The sequence below is a fragment of the Vanacampus margaritifer genome, chromosome 15 (assembly GCF_051991255.1).
Source record: "Vanacampus margaritifer isolate UIUO_Vmar chromosome 15, RoL_Vmar_1.0, whole genome shotgun sequence".
In the NCBI taxonomy this organism is placed as follows: Eukaryota; Metazoa; Chordata; class Actinopteri; order Syngnathiformes; family Syngnathidae; genus Vanacampus; species Vanacampus margaritifer.
Window position 1 is genome coordinate 20,463,419 of NC_135446.1, and position 13,983 is coordinate 20,477,401.

General features: G+C 45.3%; 2 protein-coding genes across 2 annotated transcripts; one reads left to right on the forward strand and one right to left on the reverse strand.

The window, feature by feature from the left end:
- The first annotated feature begins 111 nt into the window (after positions 1–111).
- itih2 (inter-alpha-trypsin inhibitor heavy chain 2) lies at positions 112–8,775 on the forward strand. Its single transcript, XM_077544488.1, has 21 exons — positions 112–257; positions 344–376; positions 553–591; positions 868–1,040; positions 1,114–1,218; positions 2,272–2,434; positions 2,512–2,619; positions 2,712–2,840; positions 2,918–3,034; positions 3,096–3,264; positions 3,337–3,462; positions 3,537–3,718; positions 4,692–4,877; positions 4,953–5,092; positions 5,167–5,339; positions 5,415–5,564; positions 5,943–6,056; positions 6,130–6,328; positions 6,391–6,563; positions 7,930–8,041; positions 8,127–8,775. Exons 1-21 carry the CDS (start codon positions 153–155, stop codon positions 8,272–8,274), a joined length of 2,844 nt encoding a protein of 947 aa, XP_077400614.1. The 5' UTR covers positions 112–152; the 3' UTR covers positions 8,275–8,775.
- On the reverse strand, positions 7,819–12,950 carry kin (Kin17 DNA and RNA binding protein). Its single transcript, XM_077544489.1, has 12 exons — positions 12,510–12,950; positions 12,316–12,410; positions 12,081–12,124; positions 11,368–11,490; positions 11,118–11,302; positions 10,978–11,026; positions 10,855–10,906; positions 9,477–9,594; positions 9,263–9,391; positions 9,101–9,200; positions 8,919–9,019; positions 7,819–8,623 (listed from the first exon to the last, which is right to left on the reverse strand). Exons 1-12 carry the CDS (start codon positions 12,621–12,623, stop codon positions 8,564–8,566), a joined length of 1,170 nt encoding a protein of 389 aa, XP_077400615.1. The 5' UTR covers positions 12,624–12,950; the 3' UTR covers positions 7,819–8,563.
- Between the last annotated feature and the right edge of the window lie 1,033 nt (positions 12,951–13,983).

The following is a 13,983-nucleotide window of genomic DNA, read 5'->3' on the forward strand; positions in this document are numbered from 1 at the left end:
CTGTTTACTCGGACCCGATGTGCAGGTCAAGCTTCAAAGTTTGCCTCCCATCTGGTTACGAATATTGATTTGTCCGTCAGTCGCCCGTGTGGATTCGAACCATTTGCAAAGAAGTTTTGCTCGCTAGCAGGACGATCGGAGCACTAAAGAACATGAGGCGGAAGCTTCTTCTTCTCCTCCTCCTCGTTGGGCTCTTGGGCCTCCAAAGGAGCTGCTGCTTTGAGTTTGTGATCGATGGAGAATGGGAGGACGAGGAGGTGGGTGAGCGTGAAGGTGGCCCTGATTGACACATGCTGTGAGATTCCTTTTCATAAACAAGCAATCGTCAACTTTCTCTCACCAGTCAGATCTTCGGCGTTCTGGTGGCAGACATAAGGTGGGATATTGTTTGGACGGGAAATGAAGGCGTACGGATCACCGTGTCACAGGAGCTAAGTCGAAATCCACTAAGATAGCAAACAGTATTTCGACTTGTTCCATATAAAGTCTAAATCATAGTAACCGCACGAGTTCAGCGACAAATTGTGCCTAATGATTTATTTGTGGTTTTAGAGAGCAGAATTGACCAGCGAGGAGCAGGAAGACTTTGAGGTACGGCCCCCCATTTGTTGTTTTAAGCTCTCGCCGCTGCAACAAGAGTCCGAGCTTATCTCACAAAATCAATAACAAGCGGTTTGTGGACATTCCCGTGACTGATGGGTTATTGACCTGATTCTGTATCAGTCCCATGATGGTTCCAGGGACTTCAGTTTGAGCTTTATGATGAACCAGGGATAACCCGGAATCCTGGACTGACGTCAAGTTCTCCTTCAGGGCAGAAACTCCTTCAAAGCTTCTCATGTCAAACTTTGCCTTCTTCCTGCCCAGGCCATCCGCGGCGATGACATCACCGTCAAGAGCTACAAGGTGGAGAGCCGGATCACGTCGCGGTTCGCCCACACCAGCGTCCGCAGCTCGGTGGTCAACTCGGGCTCCAAGGCCCAAACCATCGGCTTCAACGTGCAGATCCCCAAGCGAGCCTTCATCACCAACTTCACAATGTGAGGGCACCGAGCAGATCGACAACGCAAGACCGCCATCCGGAGCTGAAACCTGTTGCTTTTTGCGCCTCAGGAACGTCAACGGCATCACATTCACGGGCTCGGTGAAGGAGAAGACCGTGGCTCGGAATCTGTACGCTCAGGCACGGGCCAAAGGAAAAGCCGCCGGCATCGTCAGGTACCTCTTGGGTTGAACTCAAATGTAGAATTTAACCTCCCTGGGGAGGTGTTCCGGGCATGTCCTACCGGCGGGAGGCCCCGGGGTACGACCCAGGACACGCTGGAGAGACTACGTCTCTCGGCTGGCCTGGGAACGCCTTTGGATCCCGTCGGAGGAGCTGGGTGAAGTGGCTGGGGAGAGGGAAGCCTGGGCATGTCCTACCGTCGGGAGGCCCCGGGGGACGACCCAGGACACGCTGGAGAGACTACATCTCTCGGCTGGCCTGGGAACGCCTTTGGATCCCGTCGGAGGAGCTGGGTGAAGTGGCTGGGGAGAGGGAAGTCTGGGCATGTCCTACCGCCGGGAGGCCCCGGGGGACGACCCAGGACACGCTGGAGAGACTACATCTCTCGGCTGGCCTGGGAACGCCTTTGGATCCCGTCGGAGGAGCTGGGTGAAGTGGCTGGGGAGAGGGAAGTCTGGGCTTCCCTGCTAAAGCTGCTGCCCCCCGCGACTCGACCCCGGATAAGCGGAATTGAAGACGGACGGACGGGCGGTAGAATTTAAGGGAATGAAAGTCTAAGAAGTAAAAGAGGCCAGTGGAATGGTAAGCTTACGTGGGGTCGAGGTAGATGGAATTTGTCATCAGCTGTTCAGAGCAATGGGGGAGAATGCAAGAGAGATGATGAAGAGAGGGACAGACAGGACGGTCATGAGACCAGCTGGACGGTTTGGAGACGGAAGCAATGAACAACAGACAACAACAGACTCTGGAAGGGAAAAAGGTGGACAGGATCAGGGATGAGGTCATCACAGGGAGGGCACAGACCAGAAGGTTTGGCAACTAAACTAGAGAAGTCAGATTGAGAGGGTTTGGACAAGACCAGAGAAGGGACAGTGGACGTATTGGTAGAAGGATGCTGGAGATGGAGCCGGCAGAATTATGGATGTTGTGAGGGAAGATTTACAGAGAGCTGACCTGGAAGATTAGGTTGATTTGCTGTGGTTAAAAAGTCCAAAGGGAAAGAAGAAGTCCCATTTAAGGGAGACTTGAATGTGTCCACACAACAGAGCGAACTCCCAGGAACTGGAGACCTTCAAGACGGAGGTTCACGTCCCGCCCGGAAGCAACATCGAGTTTGAGCTGCACTACCAGGAGATGATGCAGAGGAAGCTCGGGTTCTATGAGCACTCGCTGCACCTGCAGCCGGGTCGACTGGTGCCTCAGTTCCAGGTAAGAGCATCATCAGAGCCCCCCGGTAGAAACCGAAAAAAAAAAAGTCTTCAAACAACCTTGAAATCCGTCTTTAGGTGGACGTTTACATCTTTGAGCCGAAGGGGATCGCCACGCTGGAAACCTCAAATAATCTCGGTGACAAGTTTGACAATCTGGTCAAAGTCACGCAGACCCCAGAGAAAGTAAGACCGACTCCACAGGTTTTGGTTTGCAGTGGAAAGTTCCTATATATATATATATATATATATATATATGTGTCGCTGCTGTCCCTCAGGCCCATGTGGTCTTCAAGCCCACCCTGCAGCAGCAGAGGAAGTGCGACAACTGCACACAGAGCGCCATCGATGGCGAATTGAGCGTCAAATACGATGTGAAGCGGGACAACAACGCCGGCGAGCTGCAGGTGCGCAACACCGACGCTCAATTGTTGCCAACACGTCGACAAACTGTGACTGATCGAGACCGACCGGGTCCCACCAGGTCTCCGATGGCCACTTTGTCCACTTTTTCGCCCCTTCCAACATGTCGCCGCTCCCCAAAAACATCGTGTTTGTCATCGACGTCAGCGGGTCCATGTGGGGGGTCAAGATGAAACAGGTAAGTCCTCGTTGAGGTGGCGGGCCGTTGGGTACGAGAGACTTCCGGTCCTTTCTGGCAGACGGTGGAGGCCATGCAGGCCATCTTGGACGACCTCACCGTGGACGATCAGTTCAGCATCATCGACTTCAACCACAACGTGCGATGTTGGAGCGAAGACCTGGTTCCGGGGTCCTCCATACAAATTGCCGACGCCAAGAAGTACATCCAGAACATTAAACCAGTTGGAGGTACCACAAGACAAGACACATTTGGAAGCTGAGAGCATCTTGGGTTGCTCAGAACTAACCTTTGACCCCCAGGAACCAACATCAATGAAGCGCTGATGAAAGCAGTGCAGATCCTGGTGAGGGCGTCCAATCAGGGGCTTATCGACCCTCGATCCGTCTCCATGATTATCCTGGTGTCGGATGGCGACCCCACCGTGGGTGAGTCCAATCCCAGCCAATCAAATCCTCCCATTTCGGCAGTTGGCGCCGACGGATAACGGATGAATCTGCAGGCGAGATCAAGCTGAGCACAATCCAGAAGAACGTGAAGAAGGCGATGCGGGAGGACTTCTCGCTGTTCTCTTTGGGAATCGGCTTTGACGTGGATTACGACTTCTTGGAACGCATCGCCATGGACAACCGCGGCGTCGCCCAGCGCATCTTCGCTAACCACGACGCGGCCGAGCAGCTGCGGGTACGAAGCCATTCCGATAAGCATAAACATGCAGGAGCATACAAAAAGCCCACATACAAAAATAAAATAAAAATACAAAAAAAATATAAAATATATTTATTTATTTTTATTATTTTTATTATTATTATTATTTTTTTTTTTTTCTCAGGAGAGCTCAGTATTGTTCATTCGATTTGACATCATCATTGCTCTCCTTTTTTTTTAAAAAAAAAAACAAACAAACAAATAAATTTAAAAAATTTAATAAATGTTTTTTTTTTTTTTTTAAATGTATATACATATATATATATATATACATATACACACATATATATATATTTTTTTTGTATGTGGGTGAGTATGTGTATGTGCGTGTGTGCGTGCGTGCGTGCGTGCGTGCGAGCGTGTGTGTATTCATCAGTTCACCTAAAGCCCATTAAAAAAAATCCCATACTAATAATATAATATATAATATAATATAATATAATAATAAATTGCCAAATGCAGAAACAGACAAGACAGAATTAAGTAACCAGAATTAGGTTAAAAAATTCTATATACGTAGACCATGTTTCTATAAATTTTGATATTTGGTTTTTATTTGAGGCAGATATTTTTTTCCATTAAAATGTGATTTATGAGGAGGTTAGACCATTGGTCGATATTCAGAGTTTGTTTATTTTTCCAGTTAACAAGAATTGTTTTTTTAGCGATAGTAAGGGCTACAAGTGTAGATTGAAATTATTTATGTGGTAAGTCAGTCAAAATATATTTAAAAATAAATAAATAAATAAAAATACAAAAAAAAAAAAATATATATATATATATATAAAAATATTTAAAAAAAGGAGAGCAATGATGATGACATGTCAAATCGGTAAAATTACCGAATGAACAATACTGAGATCTCCAGAAAAAAAACAAAAAAAAAACATGCAGAAGCATAAGTGACCTGATTGTTTTGGTATGGAACTTTTCCTGACGTTCCCTGCAGACGTTCTACAGTCAAGTATCCAATCCTCTTCTGCGGAGGATCAACGTCCACTTCCCAGAGGATTCCGTGTCCGACGTCACGCAGAACCAGTTCGACAAATACTTCGGGGGCTCCGAGTTGGTTGTTGCCGGCAAGGTGCAACCGTCCGAGAGCGACACTTTGACCAGCTTCACCACCGCATCGGGTGTGAGTGAAACGCGAGGGTCGCGGGAGGGTTGAGGGAATTTCCGGTCCTCCGTCGCTTTTCCTCTCATTCCGCAGGTCCTGTTGGACATCACTTTGCAAACCGAGGTGGACACGTCCAAGCTGGACATGGAGCTGGCCAAGCAGCAGCACTCGTTTACCGGCTTTGCCAGGCAGCTGTGGGCCTACATCACCATCAAACAGTTGATAAGTGAACGGTAAACCCCAACGCCGTCGCACAATCGGACCGCGAGCCTTCACTGTCCTTCAACCGTCCCCGTCCACGCGTCAGGTCTTTGGCGCCGACCGCCGTCAAGAAGAGGAAGATCACCCAGCGCATCCTGGCGTTGGCCATGGAGCATCAGTTTGTCACTCCTCTCACCGCTCTGCTGGTGGAGAGCGAGGACAGCAAGGAGAGGCTGCTGGCCGACTCCCCCAAGGACCCCAAGCAAGGCTGCTGCTCAGGTGCGAGTCCCGCCGCCACCAGGAGCCATTTGGATCGGCTTCATCCAGTAAACGGCCAAAAACGTCCGTGTCTAGGGAGCACGATGGGAGGAGGAATGCGGACTTTGCCTCCAGTCAAGGTCGTCTACCAGCCCCCACCGTGGGTCCAGATGACGACGCCGGCCCCGCCCAGCCATGTGGAAAAAGGCCCAGAGGAGTGGACGTTGCCAAAGCAGGTCAACTTAGGTAAACTTTGCCCTCCCCATCTGCGCTTTGCAGCTCAGTGGCCTAGTGGTGCAGTGTCCGCCCTGAGACTGGGAGGTCGTGGGTTCAATTCCCGGCCGGGTCATACCAAAGACTATAAAAATGGGACCAATTTCCGCTCTGCTTGACACTCAGCATTAAGGGTTGGAATTGGGAGGTTAGATCACCATGTGATTCCCGAGCGCGGCTGCTGCTGCTGCTGCTCACCGCTCCCTCAGGGGATGGGTCAAATGCGGAGCACGAATTTCGCCCCACTTAGGTGGGTGTGACAATCAGTGGATCTTATCTTATCTTATCTCATGCAAGTCTACCCGTCCGCCGATTTTGATTGCACACTCGGACACGTCTTCTCTCACCCAGTGGATAACGACCCTCACTTCATCGTGCACCTTCCCCAAACAAACATGGACGTCTGCTTCAACATCAACTCCGAACCCGGCCACATCCTCAACCTGGTGAGCGACAGAGGCACAGGTACGACACGACCCCCGGCTCCATCAAGTAACCGCTGGCTTTCCAAAGCGTGACTTTGTGTCCTGCTCCGCAGGTGTGGCGGTGAACGGGCAGCTCATCGGCAACAAAAAGGTGCAGAGAGAAAATCAGAGCACCTATTTCGGGGTCATCTCGGTCTACCACCAGCCCGGCGGCATCGGCGTCACCGTCAGCACCGACAGCATCGCCTTCACCGACGGCAAGAACAACCACACCTTCACTTGGGGCGCCACGGCGGACATCGTGCAAAACGGGTAAGCAGGCGACGGCCGCCGCGTGACGTCTGATGATGTCATCGCTTGGTTTTCCCATCCAGGACGAGGATCGCCATCGTGAAAGACTCGCAGGTCTCCGTCACCGTCAACCAGGGCATCCGGGTGATGGTTCTTCTCCACCGGGTGTGGAAGAAACACCCGGTCAATGTGGACTTCCTGGGTGTCTACCTCCCCAATGACAACCGGTACTCGCCATTGGTCCACGGCCTCATAGGTATTCGCACGTCGTCAATGTAGAGGGACTTCTTTTCGCTGCTGCTGGTCATCTTTTTTTGAATGGATTGAGTGGCGTGTTAACTGCATAGATGAAAAACATGACACAAGGTTAGTGAGGGGCATTGACGATAAAGTGGTACCTTGACTTAAGAGTGCCTCTTTATGAGTTTTCCCAGTTTGGTCAACATTTTTCTTTTGTGCTGCGAGCCAAATATGAATTTCAAACAAGCCCTCAAATTAAGACTGCCGATTAAGTAAAGTATGATTACAGGCTGTTGAGACCAAAACAAATAGCAGAGAAGGGAAAACTCCCGCTATTATTTGATTTATTTCACATTGTTTCATGTATGACGAGAAAGGAGCCCTGCGGAAGAAGATCATGTAGTTAGTGGATTATTCACGTGACATTTTAGTTATCACATATTAACTCATTCACTGCCATTGACAGCAATAGACGTCAAAAATTCATTTGAACTATTTTTATGAGTTTAACATTTTTTTCCATTGTTGTTAACAAGAGTATGAAAATCTAGATTTGTTTTGTACATTTAGAACAGACACAAAATTTGTGATTAATTGTGAGTTAACTAGTGAAGTCATGCGATTAATTATGATTATAAATTTTAACCGTTTTAAAGTTTTAATAATATTTTCTTCTTTTAAAAAAAACAAAAACAAACATTTATTTATTTTAATTTTTAAAGAAAAGATTATTAAAAATTAGGGGCGTCGGTCGATTACAATTTTTAAACGTAATTAATCGCTTGACTTCACTAGTTAACTCACGACTAATCACAAATTTTAGATTTATAATTTTTTATTTATAAATTTAATTTTATTTGTTCTAAAAAAATCTAGGTTTTCATACTTTTGTTAACAAAAGTGGGAAAAAATGTTAAACAAATAGAAATAGTTAAAATGAATTTTTGACGTCTATAGCCGTCAATGGCAGTGAATGAGTTGATCTCAAAGCAAATAATTGGATCAATTTATTGCATGTTAAATTGTTGAACATTTAATATTTGTGTTTAAAGGGATAAAAGTTAATATTTTGTCTACAATTAATTTGATAACGTCATTATTTTTGTACAATTAATTCAACACATTTTTCCACTCGCTGTCGACTGAAGATGACATCACCTCTGCTGAGGAAATAACAACCATATGTCATTTCAATGGTGAAAATGTATTTAATACTCAAAAGTAACTTGAGCTCTGCGCTTAAACTAGCAAGTCAAGGCACCGACGACTCATTATTTGCAAAGCACAGCATTTATTGCAGAGGTGCTGAGGTTAATACGGAACAAATGCACAGAAATATTATTTATACAAAACGGCAAAAAGTTGTGTGTTTGTCCTCTTAGGTCAGTTCTCCCGAGAGCCCAAAGTGAACATTTATGACATCCGCGACGGCGCCGACCCCCAAAAGAAGGAGGCCACCATGGAGGTGAAGGGCAACAAGCTGCAGGTCACCAGGTAAGCTCGTCACCGCCCTCGTGCTAAAAACCCTTTTGGAAGTTGTGATTTTGAAATGGCGCCATCTGCTGGCCGCGCTCACCAGGGGCTGGCAGAAGGACTACAGACGAGACAAGCGACGCGGCTCAGACGTCTACTGCTGGTTCGTGCACAACAGCGGCAAAGGATTCATCGATGGCCACTACAGCGCCTACATCGTTCCGGACCTGCACAGTTTCCTCTCAATGGAATAGAGGAGTCAACAAAAAAAAAAAAGGAATAAAAAGAAGGGGGAAAAAAATGACTTTCTTTCTCACAGATTTGTGAGCTCCTTAATTCTAGAGGTTGAAATCATCTATCACACTGAATTTATTGAAGGGAAAATGTCATCTGTGCAATTTGTCCGTTTGACTTGTTTGCGATTAAAAAACAAACACGGGTGGTTCCGAGTTGAAAAAATGCCTGTTGGATTTTTGAGAAAAGAACTCTGACATAGTAGAGTGCTTTAGAGAAGAAGAAAAAGAGAGAAAAAAAAAAGTTTGCTCAAGCCAGTTTGGAGAAGTTCTCGTAGGCGACGTCCACTTGCTTTCCTTTCTGTGGACCCTGATGACAAAACAGGATTTTAGCTCCTCGGTTACCATAGCAACAAAAAGTACATTTCACAACGGAATCAACAGATCGATACGCACACGCGGCAGCGAAAGGAAAAATGAACGAGAATTTCTTCTTATAATAAAAAGTCACATGTCCTTCAATGGCCCTTCTCGACTTTTGATTTTCTTGCATGGACAAAGTTTGGACGTCTCCAAATGATGACTCGTGCCGGCAGCAGCCATCGCGAGGCGATACGCGGTCCGATAAACGCACGTCAAAACCACCCGGCCGTGAATACGCTTACCGAATCGAGCGTGAGCGACGCGCAGAAGTTCTTCTCGTCGATGCCCTCCAGCACGGCCTCCGTGTCTCGGTAGCTTCCGTTCACGATCAGCACACGTTTTCCTGCCGGGACGGACGTCGCTCAGCTTTTGTACACGCCATGTATTTCCTGGTTGGAAGTACAAAATGCCGGTCGGCACGTACCCGGCGCCGGTATCACCGTCTCCACGTGGTTCTGATCCAGCTTGAGTTTGTCCCCGGAGTCGATCATCTTCACCACCGCCGTGAATTTCTCGCGCACCTCCTGCGGGGGCGGACATTTGTCACGGTGTGCGCATGAAGGAGTTTGCTGGCGTTTGCGGTTACCATGACGACGGCCTTTTTCTTATGGTACTTCTCGCCCAGCCTCTTGGTGACCACCTTGACCACAATGTTGGGCTGCAGCCAGTGGTCAGTCTTGACCGGCTGCTGCTGCTGCTTCTTCCTCTCCTCCATCTGAACGGTAAAGCGCCGACGTCAGCGAGGACGCGCGCACACACGACGCAAAACCACAGACACCCAAAATGGCGCCAGACGCTACCTCGATGATCTGCTCCAGGGCGGACTTCCGCTTCTTGTCCCGCGAGTCGGGAGCCGAGGACGGCTCTTTCCTCTTTGCTGACGACGCCTTGGCAAGAGCGCTTGAGGCCAGGAGGGAGCTACGAGGAGGACGGGGTTTTTTTTTTTTGTCATTAGACTTCAGGAGCAACAAACAGTCAAGTCTCGAGTGAGCAGTTGCAGATCGGCGAGAACGAAAGAAAGACGAGAGCAAACATGGATGCCTTTTTGCTGTGTCAATTCATGTGCATTGTCTTGAAAAATAATAATAATTGGGGTGTCAGGCGATTACAATTTTTAACTCATTCACTCCCAGACATTTTTAACTGAAGCGACCCCCTTCGCTCCAGAATATTGTGTTCTATTGCTTTAAAAACATGGAGTCTGCCAAAAGAAAGATTGTAGTTTCTTCTTTCATCAGGATTTTTTTAAAATATTTGTTTCCGTTTTGCAGCAATTAGCATTAGAATATAGCTAAGTTCCATCATTACTCACAAAACTGTTGAAAACACTGGGGAAAAGAGCTTTTTTTTTGCAGCATGGCCCTGGTTGAGCTCCGTTGCTCTGCTGTCACCTGCTGGCCATTTTTTGTTGTTGTGATAACTACCATTGCTTTAAGTGACCTCTTCAGGTCAGAGGCTGCATCGAGGCCTTCTGTATGCTCTAGCATAAAAAAAACATGGCAATATTTAAAATAGAACGTTTTTATACGTTTTGGGGAGCAAATGAGTCCATCGTAATTAATCGCATGACGTCAATAGTTAACTCACAATTAATCACAAATTTTTTATCTGTTCTAAATGTACAATAAAATATTTTTTCTAAGTTTTAATACTCTTGTATTGTATTCCTTGGGATTTTTTTTTTAACTAATAGAAACATGGCTGCACTTTTTAGTCGTTGATAAAGTAATTTCATAATAATTCATAAAATTGAGTTAAAATTAAAAAGATGTACTGTACGGTTAAAAAAAAAACAAGTGTGATATTGATTCGTGTCGAGGTCATTTTTTTGCCACTAGATGGCATAACTGCATTTGTAAGACGTTCTAATCTTTAACATGAAAAAACTTGTGAAATTCTGGACATTTTTTAAATTGTAAAATACAACTTGACCTCAGTCTCCACAAATATATGCATTATTAAATTTATTACTGCTAAATTTTGTCGTGGAGGCGGCTGCTGCGTTGTGACTGGAATTCCCCCAATACAGGCGGGGTCATCATTAATCGCACGTTAAAAAAAAAGAGTGGCGTTAAAGGAACTTTAAATTAACTCACTAATTTTGACACCCCTAAAATAAATAAATATATAAACAAATAAAAACATGGAGCCTGCAGGTACAAGTTAGCCCCAAGGTACCTTGATGTGGAAGGACCAGCCAGTGATGCGCCGGCACCCAAGTTGAAAGCAACTGTAAGAGCAGGAAAATACAGTCAATGGGGACACATGTTAACACATATTCATCGAATGTGTGAAATTGACCTTTTTCCTCTTCATTCTCTCGCTTCAGCTCAGTGTAAACTGGATCTTCCTAGAGAACGGAGGGAAAAAAAAAAAGTCCGATGAGTAGTGCGGTTCCCCGAGCCTCCGTCATCATGTAGCTCATGTCGTTTGGAACTCACTTCCTCATCCTTGTCGCCGCGGCCTCTGCGGACTTGCTCCTCGATGAACTTGGCGCTGCGCTCCTCGTCGTCCAGCTCGTGCTTCTTCCTCCTCGCCAGCTCCTCCTGCCGGCGGATGGTCTCGGGGTCACGGTCGATGTACTGGATGTACCAGCCCTTGGGCGTCTCGTCCACCTTGCAAAGACCTGACCAAACGCGGTCCGTTGTGGGCCATGTTCCAATCTGAGATTTCAACTACGAGCATGCCAACCTTGTCGGCCGAGCCACTTGGTGAAGTCGGTGAGCGTCTCCCAGCGCGTGGCGTTCATGTGGATGTGTTCGCGGTCACTGATGTACTCGTTGTACACGATGTTGTTGTGAACGCGCTTCGTCCCTGCGCACACGCAAAAGTGAACGCCGACAGTATGCATCATGTTTTGGTTAAGCAAATAAAAGATCATTAGAAATATTCCGATCGCAGTACGAGTCACTTGAGTTTGAGCATCAGCCAAAACCGAGCCCTGCGCCAATACCTTGGTTAATTCATCAAGAAAGAAAAAAAAGGGTTTGCATATTGTCTTAACTTTTTTAATTTAACTAGAAGTATCACAACATAAGCATTACATTTAACAATTTATCATTATACAAGTCAAACCTTTTTATATCAGTGGTGCAGTACAAAGAACAATGCAAGCAAAGTATTTAATATCCTGCCTTAAAAAAAAATAAGTTAAAATTGAAAAAAAAAAAGACAGAAATTCCATATAGTGCAGTAACAAAAAATATTAATAGTCAAAGAATCAATTTTACTTTCACACAATGCAAAATTATACATCTAGTGTGAAGTATCATGATTTTTTTGTCACCTTTAAAAATTGAAGTATTTTTTTTTTTTTAAATCCAATCTTTTTTACCTTATTCGGATTGGGGGAAATTAACAAACGTAAAATATTAGGGTCGATGACTAGACATGTCCAAACTCACCAAAACGTCGCCGCAGCAGCTCCACAAATCCACTTTTGAACTCACTGCACAGGAAAATGACAGCAAATTGATTCATTTGATTACATTAAGAGAGCTGTTACGTCTGTAAATATCACATTTTAATCTATCAAAAAATGCCTACTGGCCCATTTATATGATTCCCTGAGAAAATACATTGATCTTGAGCTATAATAGAAAGACGTTCTGCAAGAATGTTCGTGGGGAAGAAACATACTTGGAGAAGAAGTCCAAAAACCTGCGTGGACACTCCGAGGCGAGCAGCAGCTGCCTTTGGTGGGACTCGGACATGCAGTGACACTTGAAGCCATTCTGGTGGCACACGGACGAGAGAGACATATAAAATGAAGGGAAATTGAAAATAACAAATTTACGCAACATAGCAACTAGTGGGGGATGGGGGTAACTCACCTCATCTCGACATTGTTTTTGACACATTTGACAATACCACCTCAGTTTCTGGAGACCTTTGGATTTTATCCGGTTGCTTATCGCCTTGGGTGAGAGAAAATCGGCTTTCCCCATTTCGACCCGCTGAAGCTTCTACAAAAATTCGGTTTAAACCAACTAAGCTCTTGGAGACGGAACGTAAACACGGTTCATGAGCGACTTCCGGGTTTTCTGCCGCCTCGCGAGAACTTGCCGAAGATTTAGCTTCTTCTTTGGGTAATATGGAGGCATGAATCCATTTGCGCCCTCTGTGGGTTTTTCGAAGTAGTAACAACAATTAATTCGTCACGGTTTTTTTCACATTAAATTAAATTATATCTGTACAGTATTCTTATGAAGCAGTGCCGAAGGTCCGATATTCATGACCATTAGCTTGAGGATGTTGTGACACGAATTGCCGTACTGTACGGAGAAAGGAAGGGCTTCTTAGAGAGTCTTGAGGAAATTACGCACTAATAAAAAATCATTGCATGCGTTTAAAATATCTAAATAAAATACGTGTATGAAAGTAGTAATGTATCATTGTAAAATTTGTAGTATTGCCAGTCGTGTAGTACCACGGTACTCCACACGATATAGACAGTGAGTAACTGACGTTCCAGTGACGTTTCTGGAGACATTTGGATACAACAAATCAAACAGCGTATATTTGTGCATAAAAGTGTTTTTTTATCTATAAAGAAGCAAGAGCAAATTACACCAATTGATCCATTACTGTAAATTATGTTGCATTTGTACATGTCAATGTGTATGAATGAATGAGGCCATATTGAGGTCACACTTTGTCTTGTAGCCTGCAGACAATCTTCCACTTCAACGACTCTTCTCCTCCACCCAGCAATCCTTCCATCATTATTCATCATTCCATACCTCCGTCATTATTCACCATCATTGATTATTTATAGTCTAATAATAGAAAACGGCAGTTCATCTTTACACAACATTGACAAATTAGATTTTTTACATTTATGGATTTTCTCGTTGGAAAGGTGACCGTCAACGGCTGTAACAAAAGGCCAACGGTCGTTGTTTCGATCACAAAAATAAACTGGGCCGAAACTTTTTTGGGGTCGACTTTGACGCCAACCAATGAAAGGACGGAAATTCCCCAGAAGCGAGTCAAGGCAAAGATGTTTGCCTGGTGTGTGGCAGTCAAAGCATACACGCACGCGTGCGCGCGCGACACTCACAAAAGCAGAAAATCAAGCAAAAATCACACAAATGATCTAATCAAGTTCAGTAATTTAAGTGTAACAGACAGCGAACGTGCACAGAGGGAAAAAAAAAGTAATGTTAGTGGTGTAATAAAACAGAACAGAGTATTACAAAATCACTTAGAAATGAGCAATAGTACAAACACACACACGCGCACGCGAGTAGTAACCTAGAGGTGTGATAAATAAAATATATTAATAATTATCATAAATATAACAAA

Excerpts from the sequence above, each read along its gene's own strand:
- kin (XM_077544489.1), bottom strand. The coding sequence starts at position 12,623 with ATGGGGAAAGCCGATTTTCTCTCACCCAAGGCGATAAGCAACCGGATA. Across the intron at positions 9,595-10,854 it reads GCTGGTCCTTCCACATCAAG|CTCCCTCCTGGCCTCAAGCG; the intron begins GTACCTTGGGGC and ends TCCTCCTCGTAG. Across the intron at positions 9,020-9,100 it reads GACGGTGATACCGGCGCCGG|GAAAACGTGTGCTGATCGTG; the intron begins GTACGTGCCGAC and ends CCGTCCCGGCAG.
- itih2 (XM_077544488.1), top strand. The coding sequence starts at position 153 with ATGAGGCGGAAGCTTCTTCTTCTCCTCCTCCTCGTTGGGCTCTTGGGC. Across the intron at positions 592-867 it reads AGGAGCAGGAAGACTTTGAG|GCCATCCGCGGCGATGACAT; the intron begins GTACGGCCCCCC and ends CTTCCTGCCCAG. Across the intron at positions 3,265-3,336 it reads GAACATTAAACCAGTTGGAG|GAACCAACATCAATGAAGCG; the intron begins GTACCACAAGAC and ends TTTGACCCCCAG.